This window comes from Anopheles merus, chromosome 3R (assembly GCF_017562075.2).
Source record: "Anopheles merus strain MAF chromosome 3R, AmerM5.1, whole genome shotgun sequence".
Classification (NCBI taxonomy): Eukaryota; Metazoa; Arthropoda; class Insecta; order Diptera; family Culicidae; genus Anopheles; species Anopheles merus.
The window spans coordinates 47,430,821-47,453,122 of record NC_054084.1 but is presented as its reverse complement, the minus strand read 5'-3'; the positions used below and the strand labels follow the sequence as shown (position 1 = coordinate 47,453,122).

Genomic DNA, 22,302 nt, shown 5'->3' with positions numbered 1-22,302 from the left:
CGAGGACGAAGGATCAGCTGTGGACCAGCTTATGCTAGGCTGATTGAAATCGCCAATAACAAACAGCAGATCCGAAGGCTTCAGTGTGAGAGTGAAGCCGCTGATACAATCATGTAGAGAGCGAAGAGTCGATATCTCGGAGCTAAGCTGCGGTGGAATGTATACTACCATGATGTACAGATGTGCGTTATTGCAGGTGACGCGCACACAAATATACTCGAGAGAACGATCACGGGAAGGTAATTCTATCGACTCGTATGCGTTAGAAACGGCTAGCAAAACACCACCACCGCGAGAGCTAGAGCCGCTGAGAAAGCGATCACAGCGGTAAACAGAGAAGTTGTTGTTGAAGAGAAGAGCAGATGGAATGTTGTCAACAAGCCAAGTTTCCGTGAGGGCGATAAGGTCGAAGTCAGCCTCCGATACAGCTAGGTGAAATTCTTTTGTTTTAGTGCGCAAACCTCTAACGTTTTGATAATAGCAGCTTAAATACTCAGCGGTAGCGTTGTCATTGTGGTGGTTGGATAAAGCGGGTATACGGTAAGTCAATTGAGCTGCGTTGTCAGAGCATGAGGCTTGGCGTGTTTGTTGCGTGCAATGAGCGGAACTTCGTCTAGTTGAGAAAAAAGCGATCGATTGTAGACTGGTGCAGGTGCGGAGATGAAGCGCGGTGGTTTTGGGGCGGTCCAGAAACAAGTGTTGAGTTGGGTGCTTCCAAGGTATCATTCACCGGGGGGTGACACTGTTGTGATGATGTTGTTTCAGGACCAGGTGGAGTAGACGTGCGTGCTGCTAAACGGTGAGTCGTTGTTGGTGTGCGTGTGGTGTAGCGGTGATCAGTACTAGTAGCTGGTGTGCGTGTTGTAAAGCGGTTTCGGGTGGCTATAGGAGATGAGGTTTGGCGGTCGTGTTGACGGGATGGAAAAAACTCATGTACACCGATACCGACTGGCCAAGTGGATGGTGTGAGTGCCGCATCTCGAAGGATAGCCGGGACTCTCACTTTGAATGAAAGCCAATTCATGCTGTCCACACTAACCCCTCTTCTCAGCAGGCAATACGCTATAACGTCATCGGTGGCTAAGCGACGCTTTACAGAAGCGACCACTTGTTCCACAGTGACGGCTGTTGATAAGCGGGATAGGCGGATCCAGATCCTATCTGTGAATGGCTCACGAGGTGCAGCTTGAAGCGGTGATGATAACGGATCGGTTCCCACCAGTTCATGAGGTTGTGTAGGTGCCGGCTGGACGGCAATCGTGGTATTGGTGTATGCGTTTGGCGATGACGCGGCACAAAGGATGTTACCGCGATTGTTTACAATTCTGTTTACACCAGGAGATGCCGAATCCTCGATTACGCGCCTCCGCTTTCTACCCGTAGCCGGTCGAGGATCAGGATTCCGAATGTGAGGCGTGGATGCAGTTTGAAGGAGGGTAAAACCACTGCGAACTTCGGCGACAATAGGCTCAACGAGCTTGCCGATAGCTGCTACAGCTGAGGTGAGGGCGGCTTGGAAACCGACCTGGGCGCCTATTTCTTTTACCGAACGGCAGCGCGGATTTTTAAGAATGTTAGTGCAGCCAATGCAGCTCCAGTGCAGGTCGACATTGGACAATACTGCGTCAATCAGCTCGGGGGGCAATTTGCAACAGCCGCGGAGGAACGTAGCGTCACAATATGCACAACTGATGATGCAGCCGGTGGCCTCTAGCGGTTCAGCACACGAGAAGCAAATAGCCGCCATCGCGAAATCACGCGTAATCACAGCACAACACTGCTAAGCCGAGCAGGAAAAAACAGCAGGAAACCACAGTAGCGGTGCAACTAAACAATTCGCCAACACGCAACGATGATGTGAAGCAGTTTAATAGTCCGTAAAATAAGCAACAATGCGATGCGACGCAGAAAACACAAGAAATTTACTGAAAAATCACGGAGCGCAACGAAAGTGCGGCCGAACAGTTAAACGTCAAACGTTTTGCTACATGAAGTATATTTAAAAATTGACTTTTACACCGTTTCCTCTCAAAATCCTTCAACTGGCAAAGTGATGAAGATGATGGCTCTATTTTCTAAAGATCGTTACTTGCATATGGCTAATTTAGGGCGTATTAAGAAAAGATAAGAACCTAAGTGGTCACAGTATAGGGGCCCTGCTGAGCTTTCGAGCAGTCAGTGATATGAGGATTAAGCCGCACATGGCTGCTTAGTTTGCATATTGCTTGATTCCCCTGTCCTGTATCAGTTTTTTTTAAATAAAAGATATAAAAAATAGAAAAAAGCTATTAAATTATGATATAGTTATTGAAAACACAGAATTTCACTTATCAGAAAGCTATAAAAAATGCGTGAAACTAGGGTAGCTGTACCAGTTTTCGGTGGTGTACCTGCATTGGGCATGGGGCATTGGGCAACTAAAAACGTGAAATTATGCAATAATGCGCTAAAAATTGTCTCAGAATACAATTTTGAAGTAAAAATAAAATCATTTGTAAAATATTCTCCTTACGTATTTTTTAAAAATATCAAACAAAATATGCAGAGCTCATCATTTTTATGCTGATGTGCTGTCAGTCAATATTTCGGTAGGTTTCGTTATTAAGATAACCAAAGCAGTACAGTAATGAACGAATTTTGTTCAATCACAGATTTTATGGTTGCAGTCATTCACGAAGAAGTAATTTTTGACTTTCAACGATACACGGTAAATTTAGATTTTTACCGCAGGACTCCACACAGCATAACATGGAGCGCAACATAACAACTGACAGCTGCCAAACGCTTCAGAAAACGCTTTATTCCCGGTACTATGTTTTGAATATCCTTAGCAGGCCGCTCATTTCTTGTTGAAATGCTACCAACTACTGCGATGACCGACAGTTAATGAAACGCTTTACCTCCTTTCCCAAGCGTTTTGTGAAGCGTTTGGCAGCTGTTAGTTGTTATGTTGCGCTCCGTGTTATGCTGTGTGGAGTCCTGCGGTTACAGTTAAATGCAGTAGGCTCCTGCCTAAACTTGTAACAATAAAACACTTTGGACTTTACTCATTAATTAATTAATTAATTAATCAATAAATTAATTAATTAATTAATTTATTTATTTATTTATTTCGGTTAATTTTTCTGGAAAATTACTGCCTACATAACAAATACAATTATACATCTAAATCGAACACAACTTTGACACATCAAAGCTAAGAACAAAACCAACAATTTACTGCCCATATTAAACACAAATGAGAAAATAAATTTACGGAAAATATGTATTCATAAATTGATAAATTTTGCTGAACATTCCTTTAAAACATGATCAGATCATAACAATAGGTATGTCGTCATATGATAGACATTTGTGGCCAATATCACGATAATTAATCCAGTAAGTAAAGAGAAAAATAGTATAGTAGTCGAAGACGTACTACAAACTAGTGTTGAGAATTTAATTTAAAACAAAGGAAATAGTTTATTTTTCAAAAGGAATGAAACGTTAGTTAGTTATTTAAACGTATATTTGTACTTTGATTTCCTTTACAGTTGATTTTCCAAGATTTACAGGATGTAGCACGTATACTTTACAGGTTATTTTTCTTATACATCCTATTTTGGGGCTTCACTTTCTTGCTGTATTCTGATACACTGTAGTAACATGTTCTATTTATAGAAGAGAGGGTTTTGTAATTATCCTATCTTAACCTATTTTTTTCAAACCTAATTTATCCTAAACCTAAATATTCATGTAGAGGCGATTTCACGTACTGCCCTGTGTGTAGAATCTTTAAATTTTCCAATTAGTTTGGTCGTTTGCTGTTGTATGTAGCTATCGAGTGGAGCTACTTCGCATGTGTCATAAAGATCTGAATTCCAAGTGAATCGATCTCAATTTGCTATCATACTTAGCATTTTGTTCAGCATCACCTGTATTTTTTGGCGATGTACCCTGGCACATGTTCCCCAATCCTGGCAACCGTAAAGTACCGCTGGTTGAATGATTTGTTTAAAGATAGCTAGTTTGTTCACAAAGGAAAGTCTGGATCTGCGCAATATCAGTGGGTATAAACTCATTAAGAGAGTTTGACCTTGGCATAAGATACTCTCAACCTGTCCGTGGGAAATTATCTTACTATCCAACGTGAAGCCCAAATATTTTACTTTGTTAGTCCATTCGACCAAAACGCCGTTAACCTCAACCCTGCTGTGCATAGTTGGGATCAAAGACCGTTTGCGTCGATGTGGTACAATCATGACCTGACTGTTGACCACGTTGATACGGTATTTCCAGCTTGTAGCATATTGTATAAAAGTATCAAGGCAGCACTGAGCACGACGGCTCAAGGAATGAAACGTGAACCTGGGGTACAAAAGAACCGACTCAGAGCTAAGACGACAAACTGGCAAATGGGGGGAGGGGGGCTTGTGCTTGGTACTGGTTTTGTCATTTCTTTGTTTTTAAATAACTAAAATCGCCATCTTGTCCAGCGAGTACCCCGTCATTAAAAGTACAGAGGATATAAAAATTAATCATCTTCAATCAGATACCAAATCTTGCACCAAGTCTAAAAGGGTTCAACCTATGCCCAGTGAGTTGTACCACGTCTCAGCGGGTAAGGAATTTCAGTTTTTTTGTATTTTTGAGATAGTTTGAGAAAACACCTCTTTGAACGTCTGCCGTATGAACCTTTACTATCCAGTATTATTTTAAATAATTTATACGCGATTTGTGTAACCCAGCGATGCAAAGTATGACTCGCGAGCCGCTCTAAATGGCGGCTCTAAACAGTTCATATATTTATTAAAACTTTCACACATTTTTGCTCTTGGTTTAACAATCAGGCTCTTCACGTGAAATTGTACGAACAGATTTGTAGAACTTGGCTCTTTCGGTCGCAAAGGCGCCGGAACGGAACGGAAGTGTTTGATCCCACGCATTCGATAATAGTGGACTGCAAGCTGGAAACGGGTGTAATTCATGGAAGCGCTTTTGAACACCAATCTTAGGAAAATGGAGAGTGTAAAACTGTTTTTAAAAAAATTTCTATTTATTTTCATAGATTAAAATATTAGTAAGTAGTAAGTAAGTATGCGCGTTACCGAAAATAGGAGCACAGCTTGTCAAAAATAGGGTCATACTGCCGGCAATAGGAACAAAAACTGTGTTCAGCACATTTTCACGAATATATCTAAAATTACAGTTAAAACGACCAATCGAAAATAGCATTGCAGAATACGATAGTTTATTAACCAAAATGACCAAAATCACTTTTACGAAAAAAATAAAAATTGTAAGCGAATGCAGCTGCACTAGCCTGTCCAATAATGTTATACATTTGAAATACGTGAAATTTAATTTAATCAATTTTTAAAATTATATTGAGTCGCTAACGCAGAGAAAATCAACCACATTCAAACTAAACGCATCAGTTAACGAAGTTATGGAGTAATGAATGATTTTTAACTAATTCAAGGCACAAAACAAATTTGAATAGATTTATCATTTATAAAACATTTTATCATAGCTCTAAATTCGATTTACAGGGCTATACTATACATAGTTTTAAGCTAGTAGTTGTTGTGAGCCGGAGCCTGATGATGATATTGCGGCTGATATTGGTGGTGCTCTGGCTGCGGTGCCTGGTATCCCTTGATCGGCTCACGGTGCACCTCCGCGATGAATCCGCTCTTACCCTCAACGTGGTACGTAACGGTACGCTTGTGGCCGTCGGCATCGATCAGGTAGTACTCGCCCTGTGTAGAGTCGTCCTTACGAGCCTCCTTCTGGCCATGAACATCACCGGTATGGTCATCATGCACATCGTAGTGATACTCGTAGTGCACTGGTCCGTGATGTTCCTCTTCGTGATGGTAGTGCTGGGGCTGGTAGTGTTGTTGATGTCCGTAGTGGCTTTGAGCACTGACGGCGGCGACAAGAGCCAGAATAACAATGATCTACAAAGGACGAAAGATTATAGAAAACAACTGTAAAAGCACGAGAATCGCTCATGCAAATACCTTAGAATACATGCTGCAAAATACTTGTGAGGTGTTGTTTGTGGGGCGAACGAATGCTAACTGATGCCGAAAATGTATGTGAAATGTCATTATATAGCGAAAGGACATGTATTGATCATGTTACGGGAATATTGCCAAAAAGAAAATGAACCAAAATTCAGCAGGGTCTACGGCTTGCCAATTGCACCAACCGGTTGAACCGGACCGCTCTAGTTGAAGTGAAAGAGCTGTTACTCGAAAGACGAAAAAGATAGGTATTTTATCTTTAGAATCAGATAGAATTGAAATGGTGCAGGGTACTGTTATGTAACGCATGATATCCATTGTCAAGGTCATAAATGATTTAAACTGAAGACATTTGTTGTATCATTCAATGTGGTATTGGTGAAAAAATGTTTTATAAAAATCAGTACCCGGCATGTAATATTAGCTTTGTAAGTTTGTGGTCATTGTCCTTTGTTCTTGTTCGGGCGCGTCATTAGGGATGAAGATTGATCCCCAAGAGTTGATCGGTGCATGTTGAAGCTCTTCTTCGTTGAAAGTAAAAATAAGGAAAGTATCCCAAAGGTTATGGTAACATTTTAAGTGTTCCAACTGGTTGAGCAGGAAGGATTTAATGGCAGATAATGGTATTTTAATGTTTGCTTTTTTATACTTGATGTGGACTTGTTTTTGTGAATGGTTGCCGAAGTATTTGTTTTTTTGTCGTCATCAATGTCATTTTCTGCATAGCTGCAACAAAGTGCAAAGTGGCTTTAGACTATTTTATTCGATTTATAAAATATTTGTTTCGTAACTTTGTTACAATGACTTAAAATTATATGATCAGTATTTTTCTTCGAATTTGTGATGGAAATTGTGAGGTGCATCGTGGAAACCCTTAATTGGCTCTCGATGGACTTCAGCGATGAAACCGCTTTTTCCTTCAACATGATACTTCACAGTACGCTTATGACCATCGGCATCGATTAGATAATATTCACCGTGGGTCGAATCATCTTTACGCGCTTCATGTTGGCCGTGAACATCGCCAGTGTGATCATCGTGGACGTCGTAGTGATATTCATAATGTGCTGGTCCATGATGCTCTTCGTCGTGATGATAATGCACTACATCATGCTGTGCATCGTTGTGTGTACCATAATGATTTTGGCTGCAAACAACAACCACTAGTCCAAGTATTCCCACAATCTGTAAAAAAGTGCACTGCTTAGATATTTGTGTTCAGAAGAATCAATATATTTTGATGTAGTAAATATTTATACCTTTAGGAACATGATGTTTGATGTAGTTTCTGCTTGTCGTATTACGGTTATCTACCAATCACTGATGCCTGGTCCATTTCCTGTGATGGTATTTATACCAAAGTTTGAAACACCTTCGTGGGATGTTTTCACTTTCAATTGAGAAAGTACGATGCACAAACAGGATATATCATTTTAACCATAACCGGGACATCTATCATCTTCTATCCGATAGTTAAACTGTGAGCGTTTCTTTAACTTCAATTAGGCAATCGTTGGTCATAAAACTGTACCAATATTACATTCATTCGATCGAAAAGGAGTTTAGGGGTCCGGTTTGTCTGCAACTGGTGGTGAATCAGGAAACACTATGAGATGATGCTAGCTGCAAGATGAAGCCTGTTTGCGCCTGAGTAGGAAATTCACATTGAAACTGGTTTCAATGTGAAGATCATCAGCTGCAACCAGTTGAAAGTGATGCTCAATGAAATGAGGCAATGCATATGAGGTAAACGGCAGATTTTCTTCGGTGGGGATGAAAATGATTAACTACGTTTCTGGGATTCATGCAGCTGAAGTATCGGAGAAACGTTGTTAAAAACATTTTGCAACGTACATAGAGCGATTATGTACCGGAAGCACTTACAACATTGTATTTTGATATGGCAGCTATGAATCTGATTGATCTGCGAAGAACGATTGACATAAGACAAAAACGGCCATTTTTACCAAAGCTTCTGTAGTACGGATAATTCTGAATATAAGATTATGCAACACCATTTTAAAATTCCTAATTTTCCCTATTCCCCCCTTTTCTAAATTATTTCTTCGAATGTTTTTTCATTATAGTGGAATAAAATTTGAAACTTATAAGATTTAGATTTATATTTATTTTGTATCTAATTCAAGGAGCTCTAACCTTGATGTAATATTAAAATTTTGTCGAATAGGAACTTGCAAGAGTCTCCCTTCTGTAGAATAAATTTGTAAATTTAATTATTCACTCCATAACTGATTTTATCTGATAAGCAATATCAACTTAAGTTGTATGGAATATGCAAAGGAAGTACTTTACATTAATTTTTATTATGATAGAAATTATTTGTAATACATTTTTTTGTTGTTTTTTACATTTTCAGGATTTTTCGGTTGTCTTGTTGCAACAGTATTAAACAAGAAAAAGAAGAGGAACGTACAGACTTTCAATGTGTAAGTTATGTATTTGATTGATTTGATGAATGAATGTGAAGATCTGTTTGTCTGATTTTTGTATATTTGTGAATTTTCACTAATGTATTTTTGAATGCGTGAGAATACGTGAGAAGTATTCGGGTTCAGAATTTGGGCATTTTTCAATCACTGGGGCCCTTTCCGTTTTAAGTTCGTAGGCTGAAATTTCAGCCTGTCAGCTGTTCACATTGTATAGCAGTTTTTGAGCAGCTATCTAAGTGGGTATAATATACGGGTGGGCCTATCCCATGGTGTATGAATTTAGAAGGCTGATTTTTATCGCTTCTGTTTCTGAATGAAGATTTTAAGAGTGTTTTGAGTATTGGTCAAGCCTCCAGAAAGCTCGTTGGAGCAAAAGTTTTCACTCGTTCTGTCAAAAAGTGATGTTCAAAATTAGTTATAAAAAATGCTATGAGACCACCTGGACTAAATACACATTGATTCTAGATTCCATCACGTGATCTCTTTAATGCACCTTGGGATAAATATAAACAACACCGTGTTTTCGAGCAGGTACTCGAATCTAATTCTAGCTTTATGGCTAGAATAATCTAGACTGAAAATTGGAGGCTAGTTTTTTTTGTGGTTTTGTATGGAGTATTTTCATGATTTTAGCCTCCAACTGTCAAACTCCATACAAAAAACTAACTAGAATCGTGAAAGCCCCATTAACGGTCGAATCAAACATACTGACTAGGGAACATACACTGCGTTCCTAGCACATGGAAGAAACGTGGCGATTAAGTGCCGGTGAGGATAGACGGTTGCTTATCGGCACTTCAGTATATGTATATGCACATCCTAGTACAGAAGTAGTTGATGTCCTGATCTTTAAACTTTTACAAAAAATATTGTCAAGAACAAATATACAGGCGGTCCCCGAGATACACGGTTAATGGGGACCGAAATCGGCATCAAAATACCGCGTATCTCGAATTTCCGCGTAAGTCGAATCTTGTCGAATCTTTTGCAAGTAGGGGGTGGTTTTAGCCACCAAATTAATTATTTGATATGTTTCTAATGATTTGTACAGTTTTAAACCTTTTAAAATGGTATTTTACATTCGATCAATACGGAAATTATTTGGTATTTCACAATGGATGTGTCAAATCAGTACAATTTGCTCAAAGAACTGTCAGATTTGGAAAACCGCGTATCTCCGAATCCGCGTATAAGAGCTACCGTGTATCTCGGGGACCGCCTGTACACATAATTTTTGTTTCATAGATAACATTTGATCTGAGCGATACGGCTGAAATCGTTCTTTCTGAATAAAAAAAATTGATCTCTAAAAATTGAAATGAAATTTCTATGATGTATTCATAAGTTTAAGCCGGTCTCATGGTACAGTCGTCAACTCGTACGACTTAACAACATGCCTGTCATGGGTTCAAGCCCCAAATAGACCGTGCCGCCATACGTAGGACTGACTATCCGGCTATGGGGCGAAAACAATAATTCACTGAAAGCCAACCCCATAAGTGGGTTGGCAGGCCTTGACCGGCATCGGTTGTTGAGCCAAACAAGAAGAAGAAGAAAATTCATAAGTTTGTAAAAGTTACAAGTGTTGTATTGATGAATGTTATTTTATGTATCTTAATTTAAAACCTAACAGCGTGTGAATCGCAACCCAAAAACACTTTAAAAGATAGTTAATTTTTTGAACTAAAAAATCCTTTGAAGATTCCATTATTTTTTCTGAAGTTATAAAACCGAAATAACCTCCTGCGCCTTCTTTCCCAATCACGGGTTCTGTTCTGATTTGGTATATTCTCCGAAACATTATTTATTAGTCCTTTTACTGGCAGCCGAAACACTTTCGCTTGAAATCCTTTAGCTCCGTCTACTTTGTAAACTACTGTGCGGTTGTATCCATCCGGGTCCAGCAGGGAATATGTTCCAACGACGGCATCTCCTAGCCTTCTCTCTTCGTGTGACTTTATGTCATTAGTTTTAAGGTTGTTGACAGCATAACCAAAACCGTAACTTAGATCATTTGCTTTACGTTCCCTACTCAAATTAATTGCATTAATAGTACTACAATTTAGGCCAATCATGATAAAGCATCTTAATACTATCCGGGATTTTCGTGTGCTACCTAATATCATTATTATCATTCTACAATATGATTTCGATAAGGTAAAAAAGATACGAGAAAAAGCAAAAAATATCTCGGTAAACTTAGTCTTACAGATTGTCTACTTGAAATGACAACTGTGTGCTTGATCGTATCATATTTATACGACATCGACTGAGGAATAGCCCAGATAGCATATTGCGTGACAAATGCAGTTGGAAGGGTTTTTTTGTAAGGGACATATTGCAAGATGCATGGTGTTACTAATTGGAACGGCAATTATAGCATTGACGCAATAGATTTACTTGAAAACAGCTGCTTAATTGAGTAAACTCAGTCTGCATGTAAATATTTTTTCTCGTTAGTGAGTCTCACATTGTTTGTAAACTAGTAAACTGGTTTATGGTTTTAGGCAGGATTAAAATCCGGCTCTGATCATATTAGTGAGATTGTGGTTTGTCAACCGTGGGTCAAGTATTAAGCATATTTAGGAATCGTATTGCGAATGTAGTTGTTATGTCATGAGACATGCGAAGGCGTATACTGGAAATGAATTGTTGACAAGACAGGTAGGGTTTGATCTAATTTTTCTCTCCGTTTGTGGGATATAAAATCGTTTGCAGCCGGCAAAAATTAACCATTTGCAAAAAGGCATCAGCTCTTGCCCATTAAAAATAGAAAGAAAGAAATTGTACCTAACATGATGAAAAAGGTAAAGCAATAATCATTCATTTCAAAATTACTTGACACTAACCATTGTTCAATTAAAGGTGTGCATTGCAGTGTTTCTGGCTGTTGCTGCAAGTAGTGTAGCAGCATTTCCAGTAGCGCGTCAGCTTTACGGTGTGTATGGACCAGTCGAATATCACTTCAAATATTCTGTACATGATGATCGTAGCGGAGACATAAAGCATCAGCAAGAAGAAAGGCGTGGAGATAAAGTTACAGGACAGTACAGTCTTAACGATGCGGATGGATATCGACGTGTTGTGGATTATTCCTCAGACAAGGATACCGGATTTGTGGCTAACGTACGTCGTGAGCTAATTAAAGGATTCCATGAAACTACTTCGTCTACAAAAGCTGCTGTAGTTCCTGTAGTAGAGCTGTTGAAATCATTACCTTTGGTTCCAATAAAGCATCATACTGAACCTTTCCATCCTATCGAACAGGCACATTATGTGAAGGTTCATAAAGTAACCCCCAAGTTGAACGAGCCGATAGTTTATACATCTAAGAACCGTAACACTGTGCATTCTCATACCAGTTTCAAAAGTGGAAATATCAGCTATCAATATTAAAAAATGTAAAAACTGTAAAGAATAATAAAACATTGGGGGCCTTCACGATTCTAGTTAGTTTTTTGTATGGAGTTTGACAGTTGGAGGCTAAAATCATGTAAATACTCCATACAAAACCACAAAAAAAACTAGCCTCCAATTTTCAGTATAGATTATTCTAGCCATAAAGCTAGAATTAGATTCGAGTACCTGCTCGAAAACACGGTGTTGTTTATATTTATCCCAAGGTGCATTAAAGAGATCACGTGATGGAATCTAGAATCAATGTGTATTTAGTCCAGGTGGTCTCACAGCATTTTTTATAACTAATTTTGAACATCACTTTTTGACAGAACGAGTGAAAACTTTTGCTCCAACGAGCTTTCTGGAGGCTTGACCAATACTCAAAACACTCTTAAAATCTTCATTCAGAATCAGAAGCGATAAAAATCAGCCTTCTAAATTCATACACCTTGGGATAAGCCCACCTGTATATTATACTCACTTAGATGGCTGCTCGAAAACTGCTATACAATGCAAACAGCTGACAGGCTGAAATTTCAGCCTACGAACTTCAAACGGAAAGGGCCCCATTATTAGGTATGATGTAAACGTGCGTTTGAAAATAGTTTAGTGTGACACAGATGAAGTCTTTTGAATAATTCAATTGTATGTCGTTACACATGGTTAAGTTTCCACCCATAAGCTTAATAGCGGTGGTAATATACTCAATACATTGAAAGAAAAAAAAATACAAAAAAATCATCTCACGCTTGTTAAATGATTTGCTTGGACTGTCATTATTTGAGTGTAATATAATTTTTTCTAATATAATTTCCCCGTTTTACCAAATGTACGAACAACTGATTAAAGAGGAGTTTATTTGCTGTATAAACGTGCTGAAACTCCAAGAAAGCTGTATTTATGATGCATACAAATCTTACCATTCGAATTTAGAACGTAAAAACAAGAAATCTGTAAACATAAAAATCAGCATTGGAAGTGGAAGTGGAATCAAATACATCATCCGTATGGTATCCCTTCGACAATTACGTTCTGCCATAGTGGGTTTCACCATTTGTGTACAAAGAAGCATTTTAAAATCGTTTTGTATTCTTCCCTTTTATGTTAAATGAGTTATAGCACTTCTAATAAATAAATGAATAATTAAATTAATTAATAATTAAATTTATTTTCCATGTTGGGTAAATGTGCCAATGGTGCTGCAATTTGCAAGAGGTGCAATAGTGATACAGATGTGTATAATGGATACATAGGAAAGTAAATGTATGAATATTTCAACACATAGCAATACAGTATTTTGAACAATTCGGTCTTTTTGGACCGTTCTTCCTGAAAAAACACACATAGCAATTGGAATATGTTTTATCTTCGCAATCACAATCATTTTACCATCAAATACAACAAATTTACGACAAAATACATATTTTGTGACTGATTCGTTGTACCTATAATGGTGGTATGATTCCTATAGTCGTCTTCGTTATGTTCCTTTAGTGGTGGAAAATAAAGATACCTCAAAAACAGTGTATAATATATATGAAACTTAGTTTTGAAGCTGTTTTCGTATAAATAGCAAGAATCACATCCATACTATTGATTTCTTTCATAATTTGATTGAAACAATACATAAATTTGATTCATAAAAATATTGAGTAATGTACTACATAACACCTGTCATCATCCCGCACCCGGAAAAGTGTGCTTGAATCGTAGTCGATTTTTCACTCAACCAGACAGAATTTTTTACATTTGTTTACTACAGTGATGTCAAACTGGTATTGGGTCGCGGGCTGGATTACAGTTGAAAATATTCTTGCGGGCCGCACCTGACTTTTGTAGAAGCATATATAAAGAGTACCCTCATCAATTAAGTGAAGAAAATGGTATTCCGAGTGGCATGCATGGTTTCCGAATTTTTCAGAAAGTCTCAATGTCAGAAAATGGGTGAAAATATGGAAAAATATGAGTCCGACTTTGAGGAGCCGCCAGCAAAGAAGAACTGAAACACATACTACATATCATCTTCGAGGACACCTCCCCATAAAGCCACTATGAGTAACTTACTGCTCACTTCGTTAATCGAACTATTAAGCCTGATTGTTGAAATTGTCTTTCTCAGTAGATAACAATTAATACACCAATTTTTTCTATCTCGTAATCTACAATCTACTACAGTTTCATTGAAATAACTGCCAAAGTTCTTCGCGGGCCGGATTCAATTGGTTCGCGAGCTGTATGTTTGACATGTGTGGTTTAGTAAATTACTTACGGAAAACACATTTCTGTTGCTTATTTTAGTGAAAACAGTACGACATGCCAAAAATATATTCCTCGAATTTTTTTTAAATGACCTGTCTTTATTGATTTTATATCTATAACCACTATAGGAACATACCTGTTTTTTGTACCTATAATGGCATTATAATAAAACAAAATTAAAGAATGCATAAATATGATCAAAAAGCAATGAATTTTTGTAAGTCAATAACGTTAAATAAAAACTAAACAAGTAAATAACTGCGTTGGTATGTGGTTATTTACAACAACAATATGAGTTTCGTTATGCATTCCTAAGATTTGATTAAAAATTGACACAATTCGTAAAATAATAAATTTTTTAGTCACTAAGCAACGGAATGGCCCTATTTATCTTTTAACCCATTCATGAAAGACCAGAGAACATTACATACTAATACTAATAATTAACTTATTTATTATTATTATTAAAGCCGGTCTCATGGTACAGTCGTCAACTCGTACGACTTAACAACATGCCCGTCATGGGTTCAAGCCCCAAATAGACCGTGCCGCCATACGTAGGACTGACTATCCTGCTATGGGGGGAAATCAATAAGTCACTGAAAGCCAACCCCACAAGTGTGTTGGCAGGCCTTGACCGGCATCGGTTGTTGAGCCAAAGAAGAAGAAAGAAGAAATTATTAAATTATCGTATGGAACCCATTTTAGTGCAATACCACCTCTGCACAGTGCGCAACGGCCATACAAACGCCGGGATGAAAATCAATTCCTCGTGCTATTGCAGTTTTTCTTCATTCAATCAAGGTGGAATGTATAATGAGGTGTAGTTATAGCGCTTTAGGCGATCCCGCCCTCCCCTGGGCTCCGATTTTAATAGATGGTTTTCCGCTTGTATATGTATTGATGGATTGTTTACGTTTTGCATGGTCAATATTTGGTGGAGATCAATTTGGGTGAATATTTTAGTTTATTAGAACACAGCCCGTGATTTAAAATGGAAATTTTCCTTCGAGAACTTGAAGCGTTCGCCAAACGCGGAAAACTAACTGTCAGTTTTCTTCGTCGATTCTTCTTTCACCTAGCTGTCAAAACGGGCTTATAACTTGACCTGATATCTTTACGGTCCTTGCATTCAATACAATTGTTCTTACTATACAGGGTAGTCCTACACTAAAATCGTCAAGACAGCGAATAAAACTTAATAATTATCGCTCACAACATTGCACTATTGCGTATCAGTTAACAGCATCAACAGTAAGTGTTAGGAATTAAAACGAAGGTGGAATAAGTTTCTGACTTAACAAGAATTTTTAAAGTATTACGCGCTAAAAAAGTTGTGTTTTTTATGGTTTGATTGGAAAATAGTTGATTCTTATGTTACGAGCTTTTTTAAACTGTTTTTACTCTTTTCAGCTTTGTTTTTTGCCTGTTTGTTTCAAATGCCCGTTTATGACAGGTAGTTGGATACTGCTGGTTAATAGCTCATACAACAACACGTCAAAATCGCTCGCGCTATTTTCAAGAAAAAGTTTAATAATTTTCGGGGTCGCAGATGGTCGCAGCTAGTTTTAACGACAAAATGTAGGAAAAATGTTGATCTTTCTTATGATATACGACTCACGAGTGAAATCGAGTTCGAATCATAAAAAAAAAATCACTCTCCAAAATGAAAATATCCAAAAATTCAGCAGGGATGTTTGGTTTTCAATCATTTATGAAGTTTAAAATTTGTTTAATTTAATTTGTTTATTACTCGTTCAATGGATAACAATGGATCCGTGTGAATGTTCTTAAGTCTAATATTAGATTAAAATAAGTAGTAAGATCATCTTAATAATTCGCTTCTAAGGCAGTTTTTAAAGGATTGCACTGAGGTTCCAAAATCAAACAAATGACGAACTTCGTTAAACACCCTAATCATGGAGTTGAGGGGGTCTCTAGATCCATATCCAGTTCGACTACGGTTCAGGGCAAGTAACGGACGAGAGCGAAGCTGAACAGCAGGCGCGTAAAAGTTTAACTGCTGGAGTAGAGAAGGACAGTCGATGTTACTTTACAGTAAACCAGCCACAAATAGTTGTTGTGCGGTACGGCGTCGGATGTGGAGCGGTTGCAGTCCAAGGAGCAGAAGTCGCGTTTCATAAGGTGGTAACTGACTGCCAGGTGGCCAAGGTAACAAGCGTGTTGCGTATCGGGATAAGCGACGCTGTATCGATTCCATTCTCCTAGAAAGTCTTTGGGTTGAGGGCTTCCAGACGACACAGGCGTATTCGAGTACCGGGCGGATAATACCACAGTATAACGCTTTGATGCAGACTGAGTCTTTGAAATCTCTTGTTATCCGAAACAACATGCCAAGCAATTGATTACCTCGGGTAATCACCTCGTCTGTTTGCTGGTCAAAAGACAGCTTTGAATCAAGTATGACTCCGAGATCCTTCATAGCATTAGTGCGTTCTATTGGTAAACCGTTAACTGTGTAGCTGGTGTTCTTAATTTCTCGTGCTCGTGTGAATGAAATGACTCGGCATTTTTGAATGCAGAGGCTCAGGTGGTTTCGATTGCACCATTGGTGAAAATCGAGAAGGTATTGTTGTAGCTCGGAGTGGTCTGTGTCATTTTTTATCGTCATGTAGATTTTAATGTCATCTGCATACATTAAATGATTTGCTGCTGGTACTACATACGATAGGTCGTTGATGAACAGTACGAACAGTAGTGGACCCAGGTTGCTACCTTGTGGCACACCAGATGATGCAATGAAAGACCTTGAATGGCACCGTGAGAAAGATACAGCATACGATCGATTGACAAGGTACGATTCTAACCAGCATATTAAATTTCGCCCAAGTCCCAACTTATTCATCTTGGCTAAAAGGATGTTGTGATCGATGCTTTCAAAAGCAGCCTTTAATTCCATATAAACTGCATCTGTTTGCATCCTGCTATCCATGTTACGGAGACATTGTGATGTAAAGTCAACAAGGTTAGTAATCGTCGATCGCTTTGGAACGAAACCGTGTTGTTGAGGGCTAATATAGTGATATGAAGCCGTGAGTAAACTTGTTTGGATCACTTTCTCAAAAACTTTGGCTCCAGCACTGAGTGATGTTATGCCTCTATAGTTGGCTGCATCTTCCTTGTCACCTTTTTTAAATATGGGGACAATCCATGAACTCTTCCAAATAGAGGGAATTCTCCTTGTTGCAGTGAAAAATTAAAAATTTTGGTGAAGATCGGCGCAATGGACTCACAGCATCGGCTGAGAATGATGGCAGGAATACCATCTGGGCCAAGACTAGCTTTGGGCTTGACTGCTTTGAGCACATTTAGAACAGATTCTTGCGATATATTAGTTAAATTAAGGTCGATGACATCATTAGGAGTATTAATTAAAGCGTTGGTGATAATATTGTCGTCCGTAGTTGAGATTGTGTATGCCTCCTCGAATCTACACGCAAATATATCACAAATGTCTGAAGCAGTTGAACCAGCTCGGTCATTGTGGAAAATCAATTTAGGTGTCACATTTGTACTATTGTGTTTCTTACGAAAACTCCAGAGAGCGGCAATAAAATTTGCGAATACTAAGTCGAGCTGCCGGTTAAGCGAGTTTTTGATACAGCTTATTTGATAAAGATCGCTAGCGTTAATTTCATCCAAAAACCGGGATCTGACCGAAGATGATGAATTTGCCACATAGTGCGCGAACGATGATGAGTGACCAAATGTTTGTTGTGATAGTGACCACGATATTGCCGAAAAATTAAAATCTCCAAACAAAAATATTAGATCATTAGTTTTTGCATGGTTTACTATTGCACTTACACTTTCAATCACAGATGTAAGAGTATCTGTGTCGTTAGCTCGATTAGGAGGAATGTAAACAGTCCCGATGAATATCGTGCAAGAAGATAGGCGAACGGTAACCCACACTTGCTCAAGTGAGTTACGAGGTAGAGTGAGTTCACGGGTGTTCAATAAGGATGAGCATGCGATCAGTGCGCCACCACCACGAGTATGCATACTATTAGACAAGCTACGATCACATCTATACACCGAATAGCCCGGGTCAAACAGTAGCGATGATGGAATTGAATTGTCAAGCCAGGTTTCGGTGAGTATTATTATCTGATATTTAGCGTCCAATGTGTTCAATCCGAATTCTGTGAGTTTGGTACGTAGTCCTCTAACATTTTGGTAGTGAAAATGTATATCACATGGTTTCAAAGCAGTGTCAGTCGGTTTGGCATGTGAAATGTTTTTAATATCGCAAACTGAAAACATTTTCAAGTGAGTTGCTGTGTTAGTGCGTGCGTGGTCATTACATGAAGTGTTAGTGTGCGAATAGCGACTGGCTGATGCTTCTTGTGTGCGTAAGCTTCATGAGCTGTGTTCGTGATGAACGTCATTGTTTTGAGCCGTACGATCAGCTGGGATAGGTGAATGCTCCATATCGCGCACTATTGGTTGTACATTACTAGGTGATGAACTATTTGGCTTTTCATTGATGGTTTGCTCTGCCGGTTTCGGAATATTATCGATAGGCACTGCATTGTTGCTTTGAAGTGGGGTTTCATGTGCATTCATCGGTGTGAGACAAGCCAAAGTATGGGATGAGGCTGGACGGTTATCACGTAGTATAAATTCACGTACACGTAGATTAGAAGGCCAGACCGAGGACGATAACGCAGTTTCACGAAGGTGAGCCGGGATGCGAACCTTAAACGACATCGGTCTAGCCAAAGTAGTGTCGAAATTTTTGCCCATTAAGCTAAATGCAATGACATCGGTTGTGGCCAGCCGTCGTTTCACAGATTCCACGACTTGTTCACAGGAAGTGCCAGGAGCAATGTTAGCTAAATGAAGCCACATTTTGGGTACAAAGCGGTTTTGAACGGTTGGAAGGTTTGGAGAATCGTTATCCGTGCCATAAATAGCAATTGGCTGGCGAGAAGTGATGTTATTTGTGATGTTAATATTGTTGTGCTCAGCAAGTGACGGTACGGCTATGTTATTGTTGATATTGTTATTATTGATGTTTGTTGTTCTTTTGGCGACAAGCGAGATAGCAGGTGAAGTGTTTGTAGCACTGACCAACTCGGAGAATAATCTCTTCGCTGGTAAAACTCTGCGCAATTTGGCAGGAGGGTGACTGCTCAGTGGTGTTCTCTTATGCGATTCATTAAGCTGCGATAGACCAGTACGAATTTCTATTGCTAGAGGTTCAAGTGCAGATTTGAGACTATTGGCAACGGCATCCATTGTTGTTTGTATGCTCGACTGGGCCAAAGCTTGTTTGATGTATTTAGTGCGAGGATTAATAATCACATTGTTGCACGCCAGGCAGCACCAGTGGAGTTGATGGTATTCGTTGGTTAGCTTCAGTGCATTCTCAGGAATGCGCGAACAGCGGATGTGGAACGGTGAGTTGCAAATATAACAGCTAATCAGGTCTTCGGTGATCTCGGTTGCGCAAGAATTGCAAGTATGCTCCATTTTGAAAAGGAATCCACAGGTCGATGCCTTGACCGGTTAATAGACGCACTACGCGGGTGATGCGACCGACGAGCAACTGAAGAAGAACCAGCACAAATGCTAAAAGTATGTATAATACGTTGTGGGCAAGCCCACTACACAACTTTTTACTTAGAGAAAACTGATTGTTTGTTAAAATAACCGAAATACGGAAAATAAATCACGGAGCTATACGTAAACACGTCTGACTATGCCGATTTGACAGCTGAATGAAAACAAGTTTTTGTAAAATATTCAGACATAACATCAAGTTATGACAAAAAACCTTTTCAATAACACGTTGATTATTAAAATCTAAGCATCATACACTAAAATATGACGGTTTATGTTCGGTCGAAAAATAGCTCCAATTTGGGACAAAAAACACAAAGTTTACACTTTGATGGCCTATATCTCAGTAAGTTTAAGATAAAAACGTGAAATAGAATGAATGAATGAATTGGTTTCAACTAAGTTTAAGTATCTATTTTAAGAAAATGATTATGGTGTTCACCTGCGATGAAGTTGGTTTTTCGATTTTTATACAGGCGTTTGCCCAATGTGCACTGTTGGTATAGTGTTACGTTTACCCTACCTGAACGGGTACAATTACCGTATCCGAAACACGTTTTTAATATCTTTTTTTTGTAATTTTTATGCTTCAAATTGTAAAATAAATGTTATCACCTTTTGTTGTTATAATTGTTATAAATGTTACCTTGGATATCACCTGTTATCATGCATTTTATTCAAAATGGCCTACAAGTGAATGTTGTCTATGTAGCTTACATTAGCTTATACGATTATACAACACTTATCCAAATGTTAGCAGATATTCAATACATGCATACATACATAATGGAAATACATGCAAGTTTTTATCGTATTTGTTCCTCATTACAATTGAGCAGCAAGAACCGAGATACGCAGTTTTTGCGTTCCCGAGGAATCCGCGTAACTCGAGTATCCGCGTATGTCGAATTTCACGTTTTTAACTAAAATAAATTTGAAAACTCGGTAGTTTTCATAAAATTTAGTACTTTTATACACTTTATCATTCATTTAAAAAGATTCGAGTAAAAAATTCTGATATTTTTGGCATTTAACATTTCTAGCAAAAATTCAATTTATGCTGCAATGGACAATAGTTGAAGCAAATTGTACTGATTTGACATTTGATGAGTTAAATTTAGAAACCCGCATATGTCCGATACCGCGAAACCGGAGATTCTAGAGTTGAAAGAAGGTGCTTACAGAGCATACTATTATATACGCATTAAATACATTTAAATAGTCCTATAATGTTATTATTTTAATAAAAACCTTCATTGGTCTATTCTAAATGGATTCAAGTCATTAAATTATTTGTTGTGTTATGTAGGGTCGTCAACGTGATACAGTCCGAAACTATACTACAGTCCGAACTCATTGGTTGAACTTCGATTCCCTGCCAACTATTGAATATGTGCTTTTTAGTTGGCACGTTTTTCCATACAAAAAACTTTTCTTGGCAGGCCATGAGATTTTTGAAAAAAAAATCAAAAACCAGTTTTCCCATACAAACGCATGCTTTTTAATTGAACTGTCAGCCAACTATCGAGCGTTCAACTTAAAAGCATGCCAACTAAAAAGCGTCAACTGTTGAATTCTGACTGTATTTTCAATGACCTAGTCTTCCCCGCAGAAAACTGGCGTTGGTGCTACAAGTACACAAATCAAATTACTGATATTCCATAACCATTGGTGAGATAATCAATCCTTGGTCGGGTCAACTTGATGCTTGTGGTACAGTGTTTGATTTGTAAAAACTGTTAGCGTCAAAACTGCTGTATAGTTTTTTTTATCAAATTGGTATTATTTTTCATTGAAGGACTTTGATACAATCTACAAACTACAAAGGAAGCAAGGTTTGTAATACATGCATGCTCGAAGTCGTAAAATGAGTAATAGCAACATGTTTTAAAAGAGTCGATATAATTTACAACAGGATTTTATTTATTGAACTAGCCAACTTACTATCAACACATTTTTCAACCAACTTAGTAGTGGTAAGCTGGGTAGGCAACCTTGGCAACCGGGACAGCGACCTTGGCGATAGGAGCAGCGTAAACCTTGGCAATGGGGGCAACGACCTTGGCGACTGGGATAGCAGTCTTCACAGGCTCACGGCGAACGACGGCGTTGAATCCGTTGTGCTCATCGGCGGTGTATTCGACCACTCGGCGGTAGCCATCAGCATCAATCAGAGTGTACTGTCCAACGACGTTGTCACCGTGACGCTCCTCGTGCTGGCTCTTGATGTCTCCGGTATGATCATCATGCACGGAGTACTCGAACTGGTACTCGGCCGGAGCATCCGTATATTCGATATGCTTCACGGCCACCGGAAGTACGGCAGCGCTGGCAGCGGCAACAACAGCGAACAGGATGCAGTACTGTGAAATAAATTGATGTTATTGTTAATTCAGATTCTATCAGTTTATTTGGTTACAAGCAATGGTGCTTACTTTGAATGCCATTTTTTAATTTGTTTTTTTTTTTTTTTACAGTGAGCTGCTGGAAAGTTGGTAGATAACTGGTACTTGAATTCGCTTTTGCATGAATATTTATACTCGGCTTTGCTACAGATTCTATGCAACTGCATGCCAAACCTTACCATTTAG

General features: G+C 38.6%; 4 protein-coding genes across 4 annotated transcripts; 1 reads left to right on the top strand and 3 right to left on the bottom strand.

Moving 5' to 3' along the window:
- Positions 1–5,300: 5,300 nt before the first annotated feature.
- LOC121595956 (cuticle protein-like) lies at positions 5,301–6,182 on the bottom strand. The gene is made up of 2 exons (XM_041920453.1): positions 6,009–6,182; positions 5,301–5,945 (listed from the first exon to the last, which is right to left on the bottom strand). Exons 1-2 carry the CDS (start codon positions 6,114–6,116, stop codon positions 5,559–5,561), a joined length of 495 nt encoding a protein of 164 aa, XP_041776387.1. The 5' UTR covers positions 6,117–6,182; the 3' UTR covers positions 5,301–5,558.
- A 581-nt stretch (positions 6,183–6,763) lies between these two features.
- LOC121595961 (larval cuticle protein A2B-like) lies at positions 6,764–7,387 on the bottom strand. Its single transcript, XM_041920459.1, has 2 exons — positions 7,274–7,387; positions 6,764–7,199 (listed from the first exon to the last, which is right to left on the bottom strand). Exons 1-2 carry the CDS (start codon positions 7,283–7,285, stop codon positions 6,834–6,836), a joined length of 378 nt encoding a protein of 125 aa, XP_041776393.1. The 5' UTR covers positions 7,286–7,387; the 3' UTR covers positions 6,764–6,833.
- A 3,179-nt stretch (positions 7,388–10,566) lies between these two features.
- Positions 10,567–11,860, top strand: LOC121595759 (pupal cuticle protein Edg-84A-like). The gene is made up of 2 exons (XM_041919961.1): positions 10,567–11,271; positions 11,330–11,860. The coding sequence occupies exons 1-2, from the start codon at positions 11,260–11,262 to the stop codon at positions 11,858–11,860; spliced, it is 543 nt and encodes a 180-aa protein (XP_041775895.1). The 5' UTR covers positions 10,567–11,259.
- Positions 11,861–21,613: 9,753 nt separating this feature from the next.
- Positions 21,614–22,236, bottom strand: LOC121597129 (larval cuticle protein A2B-like). The gene is made up of 2 exons (XM_041922673.1): positions 22,147–22,236; positions 21,614–22,074 (listed from the first exon to the last, which is right to left on the bottom strand). The coding sequence occupies exons 1-2, from the start codon at positions 22,156–22,158 to the stop codon at positions 21,679–21,681; spliced, it is 408 nt and encodes a 135-aa protein (XP_041778607.1). The 5' UTR covers positions 22,159–22,236; the 3' UTR covers positions 21,614–21,678.
- Positions 22,237–22,302: the final 66 nt, after the last annotated feature.